The 12,839-nt window shown below is 42.8% G+C and overlaps 1 protein-coding gene across 1 annotated transcript; it reads right to left on the minus strand.

The window, feature by feature from the left end:
* Positions 1-832: 832 nt before the first annotated feature.
* On the minus strand, positions 833-3,342 carry kctd20 (potassium channel tetramerization domain containing 20). The gene is made up of 5 exons (XM_038965592.1): positions 3,244-3,342; positions 2,979-3,099; positions 2,528-2,725; positions 2,183-2,293; positions 833-1,131 (listed from the first exon to the last, which is right to left on the minus strand). Exons 1-5 carry the CDS (start codon positions 3,337-3,339, stop codon positions 833-835), a joined length of 825 nt encoding a protein of 274 aa, XP_038821520.1. The 5' UTR covers positions 3,340-3,342.
* Between the last annotated feature and the right edge of the window lie 9,497 nt (positions 3,343-12,839).

Below are 12,839 nucleotides of genomic sequence, written 5' to 3' on the forward strand. Positions count from 1 at the left end.
CATTCTAAATGAGGAAACACTAGATATACTCTGGTAAGGTCTAGTTATCTACTGTAAACATCCTCCTTGTCCAAATCCATGTGTGTATGTGTGCGTACATGTGTACATGTCTGTGTTTCATGCGCATCTGTTTCTGTATGCGTACATGGGTTGGACTGTATGGTCATGGAGGTTTGTTTGAGTGTGTCTGTAAACTCACACATCCTGAGTGGAAGACAGGCTGATGTGGTAACTGATGACGGCCTCGGGTAGAAGTTGCCCCAAAACACAGATCTAGGGCTAGATTATTTCAGATCTCCGCTTGCTGACACCCACATAGAGGTCACAGGTGGAACTGCATTAGAGCTGTCAAATCAACAGGCGCTCCCGGCGTTATACCTAAAGCGGACATTGCCATTGGCTGCACGGTATCGCATTAACAGAAATCTCATGCAGCCCTGTTTACAAGTTAGAACACTGGAATGTGAGATGTAATCTACACCTCAATTAGGCTGATAGAAATCCTCATTATTTTGTTTAATGATTTTGAATTTGAGCGTCATTATTTCTATACAGCCTACACATTCTCGGTCTGAACTTCTAACACAAGTGGGACGGTGTGGCTTCATGAGATCACCAGAGCAGCTGCTCACTGATTTGACAGCTCCAACCCAGTTACATCTCCGACACGCCAGAACATCAGCTATGCGGGTGTCGTCTATCGCTGGTTAATGCTTGATCTGATTGAATCTAGGCCCTAGTATCAGCGCAACCTTAACCTTGCCAAACCCTGACCTTGACCAATAGGGAAAAAAAAAAAAAACTATACCCAAGGTCAACTTCTACCCTCTCCTCAACTATCATTGGTGGGTGGGGGTGGGGCCTGAGACTGGGGGCGGGGATCAGGGCTGATCAGCCTATCCAGCTCATCGACCTGCGGGTTGGGTGTGGCTGCGGGTCGTGTTGGCTCCCCCAGAGAGGCGATGAGGTTGGGGACACTCTTGCTTCGGACGCACTGGAAGTCCACGTGTCGACTCTTCCCTTCCTCCTTCTCCCAGGACAGCTGGATGAAGGGCCGCTGCACGTAGTTATAGATGACCTCTGACCTCCCACCGGGACGGCGCTTCACCTTCTCCTTACAGGTAGGGTACCCTGGGATACATGAGGACCAGACGCACATCATGTTCACTATCTCTGTAGGGTTTGCAGATTTGAGGGAAGCAAAATGTAGCCTATGGCATTGGAAGACTTGGGGCTAGATTCAATAAGTATAAGATTTGTGTTATTGCACAATTTAAATGGAAATATAATTTTCGATTGAGACGACATATCCCACTGGGCACAGACGTCAGTTCAACGTCTAGTTTTGATTTAAATACGGTTGAGTTGTCAACTAACGTGAATTCAACGTGAAATCAACAAACAATTTCACCATGTCATTGGATTTAGGTTAAAAGCTGGATGAAAAAAAGGAGAATGTCTTGACGTTGATGACTTTTTGCGTATCCAATCAGTTTTCCACATTGATTCAACATCATCACATAACATATATTTTTTTTATTGAAATAACGTAGAAACAGCTTTGATTCAACCAGTTTTGCCCAGTGGAATGCAGCGTGTAACACAAATGCGGGAACATAGCCTTTAAATTTCAATCTAGCTATAGACGGGTTGGTTGCTTAGCAACAAAACCTCTGTATGCAACTATAGGGCAAAACAGACGGGGTTGGCTTAGATTGTTGATAACATGCCAACTATATTTAGTCTCCAATGTATATTGAAAATACATTTTCACAATGAGCACTTGTTGTTTCTCAAATACATCGTTACAGTTGTTGGTTAGCTAGCTAGCAAATGTTTTGCCATATTAGCATTGACATAAAATCAGACAAAACACCTCAAAACAAGACATAATATCAATAACAAGATGAAACGTGCCACTTAAGATTCCTCTCAATGTTACTAGCTATCTTGCCATCCAGAATCACAACAAAACATGGACTTCGTCCCCATTAAAACATGTGCATCATTTTCATTTCTGCTAACCCATATATAGCATGGATCTTCCGCGATACGGATTGAATCTAAGCCTTATTTCTTATACCTATTTGTTTCTTTCAGATATTCTGACACCTAAGCAGAAGAGGCTAGGAGAAGAGGCTGAGGGCTAGCGGGTTGATTTGGGACATGGTAACGGACTCACCCTCAATGCCGATGCGAATGTTCTTCAGTCCTCTCTCCTTTAACAGTGCTTTGGCCACATCTCTGTTCTCTATGTACTTGAAGAAGCGGTAGAGCTTGGTGCTGTACAGAACTGGGAACATTGAAGAGAGAGAGAACAGGAAATAATATTGAACAAAGTGCTCACTCCAAAATTATTCATAATTATTTTCCAAAAAAGGTTGGGGCACTAGATTCTCAAAAGTCTAAAGTATAGAAAATGAAACAAACAGCACTGTCCGAAATATACATGTCAATGATCTATTTTATTAATAATGTATGATTCATTATAATTACCCTGAGAGAGTTGAAGGACTAGGTCACTTACTCTGTGAGTACTCCTCTCCCATGGGTGGAGGGTTGTCATGGTCCCAATCCACTATGTCATCATCTGTGAGAACTACGATGTGACACTCCCTCTCCCCCTCCTGAGCACTAGACACCATCACCGGAACAACTAGCTCCTCTAGGAAGACATCAAACTGACGCTTTGCACCATCGTTGGACAGCTCATGCAGCAATGCACCTGGGACAGGAACGAATGGTCACACCATTTGAACTATGACCTCTGATTTGACATCATAGTCTCTTGTACATGGCAAAATGTATATTTCAATAGTGAAAATTCAAGATGAAGAAGACTCGGCAATTAGGAACAGGTTTTGAAAAGTGGTTTAACTTCATTTTGAAAACTGTGCATGCAATAATTGCAAAACATTACTCAATGTTTCGGTTTTGAACTGGGCCCTGGTCAAACCCGGTGTGACTGTGCTACTCACTGAGGTCTCGGCACCTGACGGTACTGTAGTCAAAGTTAATACAGAGGTAGTCACACGCTTCTCTGAGCTCAGACACTGACACCCCCTCTGGACACTGCAGGATACCCCCTTTGTAAAAGTCCTGCGAGAGAGGGAGAGAGAATGAGAGAGAGAGTCAAGGGACAGAGAGGAAGAGGGGGGAGAGAGAAACACAGTAGGTTAGTTTAGGTAAGGGAAGATATAAGCAATTTCATAACTCAGTGGAACTATTTTAAGTGAAACACACCAGGACGACTTTGAATATGCTGGCTCCGATTCCCTCAGCGATCTCATACTCTCCCTTGGCGTTTGGCCGGGTGAAGTGACGGGCAGGACCAAACATCCTGAGAATTCAAATGTGTTATTTATTTATTTCATTATACTAAATGTCCTCACAATAAGCATTTCCGAGTTTAATGCATGTTGAAAGCCTTGTCTGTGTAGATGTCCAGTTACCATTCAAGTCTTATTTCCTTTCTTTAGTGCAGTGTTGTCACACCCTGATCTGTTTCACCTGTCTTTGTGCTTGTCTCCACCCCCCCTCCAGTTGTCGCCCATCTTCCCCATTATCCCCAGTGTATTTATACCTGTGTTCTCTGTTTGTCTGTTGCCAGTTTGTTTTGTTTCGTGAAACCTACCAGCGTTTGTTCCCCTGCTCCTGTCTGTTCTTGCTCCTGTTTTCTAGTCCTTCCCGGTTTTGACCGTTCTGCCTTCCCTGACCCTGAGTCTGCCTGCCGTTCTATACCTTGCCCCACCTCACTGGATTATTGACCCCTGCCTGCCCTGACCCTGAGACTGCCTGCCGTTCTGGACCTTTTGCAGCCTCTCTGGATTACTAACCTCTGCCTGTCTTTGACCTGCCGTTTGCCTGCCCCTGTACTATAAATAAACTTTTGTTTCTTCAACACTGTCTGCATCTGGGTCTCACCTGAAACCTGAATCATAACAATGCCTCCATTGTGTATGCGAGAGAAGGTGTTAATGAGAGGAATATTCCTGGGTAATATTTGACCAATCTCAGATTATTAGCCCAGATTAACCCAAATGGCCAATGGGTCAGAGTAAACATCTCTGAGACTAGAAACAAACCACTCTGAAATGATTCCTGAGGGATTAGGGTTTTGTTAGTGTTTCTTCTTTATCTGTCCCTGGTCTAATAATAGGCTGTACTACTGTATTGGACACGGTGGTGATCCACGCGTGCCTGATGACTAACCTGGCCTGAGACCTGAAGACTTGCGCTAAGGCTTTGGCTGATTTAGGTCAGTGGGCTAGCACAATCTCAGTCTGTTATAATATAATAAAATAGTCTAAATCTGACACACTGATTGTGATGCTTAGGGGTCTGGACTTTACCTCCCCAGCATGGTGTCAGGGTGGGCGGTGAACAGGGCGGGGTCCACCACAAAGTGAGTCCCGTCCACCATCAGGGTCACCCGCTCATGGGGGAGGCGAGACAGGGGAGACAGGTTCTTCTCACCCCTCCCCTCACGTTGGAAGTCTGGACGTGCTGCCATGTCAATGTCTGGGAGAGAACAAGTGCCATCACAGTTGACCTCATGGATTTACATTTGTGCCAGAGATATCCTACAAATATGTCAACTGACAAATGTGGCCAAAACCATGAGGCAGTGAGGACACTGGCTCTGACATGGCTTTATCCCCCATTACTCCAACACAGCCATATCAGGGTTAGACGGAAACAAAGGTGGACTGGAGCAAAGACATGCCCTACTGTACTGTAGGTCTAATTGATGGTATGGGGTCAGACAACTAGTAGTATTCAGGCCTTCAAACTGGCCATCCCACTGAGTCAGTGAGCCTATTAGCCTGGTGCCCTGGACCCATCTGCTACTGTCAGCCTCCTCACTAAGTCCCGAGAGAAGGAGGAGATTACTGCAGTAGCGTACCGTAGCTGCACAGTAACATGCCAGCTTTTCCAGCCTCACCAGTTCTCCCAGTTATCTGGACTGGGATTGAGACAGACAGCAGCAGGAGGAGGGGTCATGGGAATAACTGTCGAGTGATGAAGTCGACAACAGTGGCCACAATACTCTCTGTCTTACATACAGTATCTGCTTGGGTCTCTGACATTGAAGATTGTTTTGCTACTAACAAACCTGGCATTCATCTCCCACCAACAGGACTGTGACATCCCTCCTGCACTTAAACTTAGTATTCAGCTGAGACAACAGAAATAAAGCATTACATACAGAAGTGAATGTGAGAGGACAAAGAGTAGGTATTATTCCAGTGGAATGAGAGATTTTGTTATTATTTTTATTTAACCTTTAGTTAACTAGCCAGTTAAGAAGAAATTCTTATTTAATGACGGCCTACCGGGGAACAGTGGGTTAACTGCCTTGTTCATGGGCAGAAAGACAGATTTTCACCTTGTCAGCTCAGGGATTCGATCCAGCAGCAATCTTTCCGGTTACTGGCCCAACGCTCTAACCACTACGCTCTACCCAACGCTCTAACCACCTGCCGCCCAATTAGAACCTGTCTAATGAGAATAACCATTAGACAGGCCGTAAACTATGTTAATTTAGCTTTTCAAAGTAAAATAGATGTAGTAAAAGGGTAATTAGTTAAAGGGTAATTAATGCGTGGGTTATTCTACTGGTATAACACCTGAGTTGTAACAATGGTCTTCAACGGTGTGCAGTGCACAGCATTCCATTGTAGCCAACAGGTGGAAGACAGACAGGTTCTAATGTAACACAATGAGGAAAAGGTTTTGATGGGATGCAAATTATAACAACTGTTGAGGAGAGCTGATAATATTAACACTGCACTGTAACGTAACTGGTAGCCTAAGCCCAAAATCAAGATATATGGTAGGCTACCCCAACCCATACCGTATAGCCCCAACCCCATCAACAATTCTGTATTTGTCTAGCTAATAAACAGCACTGACTATTTTATTCAGTCTGCGTCCAGGGTGTAGACAATTTTCACTGTATCCGTCCCTGCTGATTTGAGATTTGACAGCGCTACGAATTACGCTGCGCCACATGTCTGGAGCTTACGTGCCCGTATCACGGTCTGCATACGTCATAACAGAAATACAGAGCTGTATTATAAAATGCCATAATAACATTCAGATACAGTTGCAGACATATTACCAAAACATAAGCTATAGGCGACGGAGACCACCAGACAACGACTAACCACCAGACTTACCAGAACGTCTGAGTGAAAACGGCTGTTCTTTGTAACCGGTCTGTCACGCGAACGATGGACCCGATGCCAAGTGCCAGAGCGCGGGGTGCAGGAATATAGGTTTACCGAAAGCGCCCCAGCCCATACGGTGACAGCGGATCAGTGCTCTCAAATCCAATTACTCCCGATGTAGAGACCCAGAGACTCTCGTAAGAGAATTCCCAATCCGTTTGTTTCAACGCGCAGAATTGCTACTGTGTATCTACCTTTCCTTAACTGACCCCTACCATATATCTCCAATAATTTGACGGGGGGGTGGGAAATATTTTCACTTCATAAAGTCATATTTATTGGTATGGTTTAGAGAAACAATATTGAAACATATAAACAGAGAGAAAATAATAAAATGTCTCAAATAATGTTATCTGACCGTAAGGCGCTACAGAGGGTAGTGCTTACGGCCCAGCACATGACTGGGGTCAAGCTTCTTGCCATCCAGGACCTATATAATAGGCGGTGTCAGAGGAAAGCCCATAAAATTGTCAGAGACTCCAGTCACCCAGGTCATAGACTGTTTTCTCTGCTACCGCACGACAAGCGGTACCGGAGCACTTAGTCTAGGACCAAAATACTCCTTAATGTTGAGGACAGAGGGCGCTGTTTTCACTTTGGGGGAAAATCGTGCCCAATTTAAACGGCCTCGTACTCAATTCTTGCTCGTACAATATGCATATTATTATTACTATTGGATAGAAAACACTCTCTAGTTTCTAAAACCGTTTGAATTATATCTGTGAGTAAAACAGAACTCCTTTTGCAGCAAACTTCCTGACAGGAAGTGGAAAATCTGAAATCGATGCACTGTTCTAGGGCCTGCCTATAAAGGTCCTTGATATTTATTAGAATACATGCACTTCATACGTCTTCCACTAGATGTCGACAGGCAGTGAGAGAAGAAATGGAGTGTGTAACTTGATCTGGGGTCGAATAATAGCTCTCGGCATGACGTGTCACCAGTTTCCTGTTTTCTGGAGAGCGCGTGAAGGGACCTGGATTTGCCTTCTGATAAGCTGTCGTTAAGGATGACTAATATCTCCGGCTTTGATTTTATTTGATACATGTGACAATATCATCGTAAAGTATGTTTTTTCAATATAGTTTTATTAGATTATTGAAATTTATTCGGGACGTTAGGCGTGTTGCGTTGTGTGCCTTTGTTCAGGAAGGAGAGCTTAGCGCCACTTTGCTAGCTTTCCGTGCTAATTGACTGGAGAAGAGGACATTCTAAATCCAAACAACGATTGTTCCCGACAAAGGACCCCTTGTACAACATTCTGATGAAAGATCATCAAAAGTAGGACCCATTTTATGATGCTATTTCATATATCTGTCGAACATGTTGTACTAGTCGTTTGCGCCCAGATTTTGGGTACTCTCTCGCTATACCTAAGCTGGATGTTGTAATGAAGTTATTTTTAGAATTCTAACACGGCGATTGCATTAAGAACTAGTGTATCTATCATTTCCTATACAACATGTATTTTCTAGTAACGTTTATGAATAGTTATTTGGTCAGAATAGTTGGAGTGTCATAAAAATATCCGCACATTCTGGGAAAAAGATGCTACGTTAGCACAATGTATAACCACTGATTTCAGCTCTAAATATGCACATTTTCGAACAAAACATAAGTGTATATATAACCTGATGTTATAGGACTGTCATCTGATGAAGGTTTATGAAGGTTAGTGAAAATTAATATCTTTTGCTGGTTTATTCCCTATCGCTAACGTGCCTATTGCTATCGCTAACGTGCCTTGATGAATGAATGCGGTAGTGTGGTAGGCTATTGTAGTAAGCTAATATAATGCTATATTGTGTTTTCGCTGTAAAACACTTAAAAAATCGGAAATATTGGCTGGATTCACAAGATGTTTGTCTTTAATTTGCTGTACACCATCGATTTTTCAGAAATGTTTTATGATGAGTATTTAGGTATTTGACGTTGGTGTCTGTAATTACTCTGGCTGCTTCGGTTCTATTTCTGACGGTAGCTGTGATGGTAGCTGCAATGTAAAACTGATTTATACCTCAAATATGCACATTTTTCGAACAAAACATAGATTTATTGTATAACATGTTATAAGACTGTCATCTGATGAAGTTGTTTCTTGGTTAGTTTGGTTGGTTCTTGGTTAGTTAGGTTGGCTTTGTGCATGCTACCTGTGCTGTGAAAAATGTCTGTCCTTTTTTGTATTTGGTGGTGAGCTAACATAAATATATGTGGTGTTTTCGCTGTAAAACATTTTAAAAATCGGACATGTTGACTGGATTCACAAGATGTGTATCTTTCATTTGCTGTATTGGACTTGTTAATGTGTGAAAGTTAAATATTTCTAAAAAATATCTTTTGAATTTCGCCTTTTCAGTGGAATGTGGGAGGAGTTCCGCTAGCGGAACGCCAGAGCCAGACAGGTTAACAGCTTCTACCCCCAAGCCATAAAACTGCTGAACAATTAATCAAATGGCCACCGGACTATTACATTTACCCACCTCCATATGTTTTGAACACTGCTGCTACTTGCTGTTTATTATCTATGCATAGTCACTTCACCCCTACCTACAAAAAATTATCTCAACTAACCTGAACCCCGCACACTGACTCGGTACCGGTACCCCCTATATATAGCCTCGTTACGATACAAATATGATGGCAGTAAAGACATGACCCACCTTTTAGTAAAATCAAGTATAGGCAGTGGCGACCTGTCATTCAGGGCAGGTGGAGCTCATTTTTGCAAAAAATGAATAAATAAATTTTTTTGGGGGGGGCTTGCCTGTTTTGCATGTTATTTTGGCATTAATACGTGTCACATATCAGTTGCAAACAATGTAAAAAATATATATATCATTGAGTTAATAAAGCCGCATACAAACATGGTCTCTTTTTTGTTTTCTTGAGTAATGCAGCTCCAAAATACAGGTGTTTCAGCCTAGTTCAGTGCTTTCTGTGGTGGTGGGGCAAGCCAGCAGAAAATATGGAGCGTTGCGCTGTGATTGGCTCAGTGTTCTATCACTCATGGGGACACTACGTCACCTCCAAGTCTAAGGGTAGAGCTTGAAAATTCAAGCCCCTTGGGTGCTGCCATAGAGTTACATAAGAAGTGTCCATCCAAGAAGCTCAAGGTCATTGGCCACAGATAAAAGGACATCAAATCACGTTATATGTACAGTAGCTTTGATTGGATTGATCATGTCAACATCGTACTTTCAAAACCTTAGCTAGCAGTCATCATCATGAATCAAGTCGACAATCTACTGGCAAATCCTTTTCAATCCTTGTCATATGAAGATAAATAATGAAGCGAAATTATAGATGAAACGTATAGGTGCTCATTGGCCATTGGACATAAACATTACACAACAAGTTGGAAATCGCAAATTCAACAATGAGTGGTTTGGAAGGAATCAGTGACAGTGGCTAACTGCAAGCATTGTAAAGCAATCACTAGCCTGCTATTCAGTGGAGTAGCTGTGTGGTCCCAAATCTGGGATTAAGGGGCTTTTTTCCAAATTTGAAATGATAAACATTCAACACTGGCCGTGCTGTCAATGAAGCATGATTTGTGCCGTGCTCAAAACAACTGTTAACTCGGAAATGCGAAAACTTGACTTCAGTGAGTTCAAGACAACTGGGAAGTCGGGAATAAATGAGCTCCGACTGGGAAAATATGTTTTGAATGGTCATCCAACTCGAAATTGTAAATCCAGCCTCTTTCTAGAGCTACGACCTGAAGATCAATGACGTAATCATGATTCAACCTAGTTTTTTTCAGAGTTCCCAGTTGTTTTGAAAGCACCATAAATCCAAAGAATGCCAGACTTTGATGACAAAATTTGCCAACAAAGGACCGCCGCGTCATGTTCAAGTGAGCACAGCACAACAAGGTGAGTCCTGCTGTATGCTGCTGCATAAATGATGTAAAATACCAGGGAGATATGTATACTGTAGCTAAGAAAGTAATACTAAGTGAATGTTGTGTAGTAAGGTGTTAGTAGCCCATGTGCCTCATCCTAATAATTTGGTCTATTTACCCCTCTTAATTTCGCCAACTGTTCTGACTTGGTGTACAGGGAGAACACTGTAAGAACGGCCGATGTTCTGAATTCTGTCGCTGTACATTTCAAAAGTGCTAAACAAATAGTTATATTGACTACATCTGTCCTAACTCGCTCATTAATGTCTTAATCGAAATTACGGATTGCCTCTTATCTGCTTGTCTTCCCCTTATGCCATAGTTTGTACATCTCAATTGTCATTAGAAACCACATTTGTTTAAGCAAGTCAGCCATATCAGCTAAATGAGGCTGAATGAACTGTTTTGCTGCCAGACAAGGCTCCGCTGATAGCCAGGTGTAGCAGTGGTAAGATGTTGGGACTGCTGTTGGGACAGCTTTATGTAGGCCGTTTGTGGGCACCGTTTTTTACCGTTATAGTGCAATTCATGTATTATTTAGTGTTGTGTTGTGTAGTGGCTTTGCTAGCATATATCCTTCTTGTATTGTTTTTTTCCCCATCAAGAGTTACATGCTAAAATCACCACTGAGTATAGGCTACACATTATACACATTACACACCTTTGCTTTGTTTAAAAAGGCCTGTGGGAATACCAGATTTTATAATTCAAAACTTATTGAGATTCAAATGTTATTTCATCTTATTTTTTGCCTTCATCACACTACAGCTACTTTATTTTGCCTTTATTTAACCAAATTACAGATGAATCATTAAAAAGACAATACCACTACCTCTTGAAATACAACCTAATCACTTTTAAGCTTTTAAAAGGGGCAATCTGTGATTGCTATTATGTATTTGTGGACTTTCTAACAAATTATGTACACATTAATACTTGAAGAATATAACGTATAAATGCCTTATAGAGCTCCTATAGAGCTCAATTTTTATGGAATGGTCTGTCTACCCATGTGTGAGACGCAGACTCGGTCTCAACCTTTAAGTCTTTATTGAAGACTCATCTCTTCAGTAGGTCCTATGATTGAGTGTAGTCTGGCCCAGGAGTGTGAAGGTGAACGGAAAGGCACTGGAGCAACAAACCGCCCTTGCTGTCTCTGCCTGGCCGGTTCCCCTCTCTCCACTGGGATTCTCTGCCTCTAACCCTATTACAGAGGCTGAGTCACTGGCTTACTGGTGCTCTTCCATGCCGTCCCTATGAGGGGTGCGTCACTTGAGTGGGTTGAGTCACTGACATGATTTTCCTGTCTGGGTTGGCGCCCCCCCTTGGGTTGTGCCGTGGTGGAGATCTTTGTGGGCTATACTCGGCCTTGTCTCAGGATGGTAAGTTGGTGGTTGAAGATATCCCTCTAGTGGTGTGGGGGCTGTGCTTTGGCAAAGTGGGTGGGGTTATATCCTGCCTGTTTGGCCCTGTCCGGGTGTATCGTCGGATGGGGCCACAGTGTCTCTCGACCCCTCCTGTCTCAGCCTCCAGTATTTATGCTGCAGTAGTTTACGTGTCGGGGGGCTAGGGTCAGTCTGTTATATCTGGAGTATTTCTCCTGTCTTATCCGGTGTCCTGTGTGAATTTAAGTATGCTCTCTCTAATTCTCTCTCTCTTTCTTTCTCTCTTTCTCTCTCTCGGAGGACCTGAGCCCTAGGACCATGCCTCAGGACTACCTGGCCTGATGACTCCTTGCTGTCCCCAGTACACCTGGCCGTGCTGCTGCTCCAGTTTCAACTGTGCTGACCTGTTGCACCCTCGACATCCACTGTGATTATTATTATTTGACCCTGCTGGTCATCTATGAACATCTTGGCCATGCTCTGTTATAATCTCCACCCGGCACAGCCAGAAGAGGACTGGCCACCCCTCATAGCCTGGTTCCTCTGTAGGTTTCTTCCTAAGTTCTGGCCTTTCTAGGGAGTTTTTCCTAGCCACCGTGCTTCTACACCTGTTTGGGGTTTTAGGCTGGGTTTCTGTACAGCACTTTGAGATATCAGCTGATGTAAGAAGGGCTTAATAAACACTTTTGATATGATTTGATGGTCAGTCTGGCGGGTAGCCTAGCGGTTAAGATCATTGGGCCAGTAACCGAAAGGTTGCTGTTTCGAATCCCAAAGCGAGCAAGGTGAAAAAAATCTGCAATTCTGCCCTTGAGCAAGGCATTTAACCCCCAACAATGTTGATTGAGGCAGCCCCTGCACCTCTCTGATTCAGAGGGGTTGGGTTAAATGCCAAAGACACATTTTGGGTGAATGCATTTAGTTGCACAATTTACTAGGTATCCCCTCTCATCCATAGTTCTGTCTATGAATTTGAGAGTGGTTACATTTCTCCAGCCCCATCCCTCAGCCGTTTACCAAAAGTGGTGAGGTTGCTGCTCTGTTATTGTTTGAACTGCAGATAGTCACTTTAAATACTTAAACAATGAATGATTTTTTTTTGTACCAAATTGTTTTATTTCTTATTTATTTAGTTGGGGAGGGGGGGGGGGGTAGTTACAGGTACAACAATTAATATTCTTTATAAATAATCTAACATTTAATTTCCATAATAAGTAGGTTTCAACCAAATCGCTCTACCTCAAAAAGAAAATAGGACAAAATGCCATCTACAGAGAGGACTTTAAACCCTTGGTATACTACACCATAAGTTGTCC

This window comes from Salvelinus namaycush, chromosome 2 (genome assembly GCF_016432855.1).
Source record: "Salvelinus namaycush isolate Seneca chromosome 2, SaNama_1.0, whole genome shotgun sequence".
NCBI classification, from domain to species: Eukaryota; Metazoa; Chordata; class Actinopteri; order Salmoniformes; family Salmonidae; genus Salvelinus; species Salvelinus namaycush.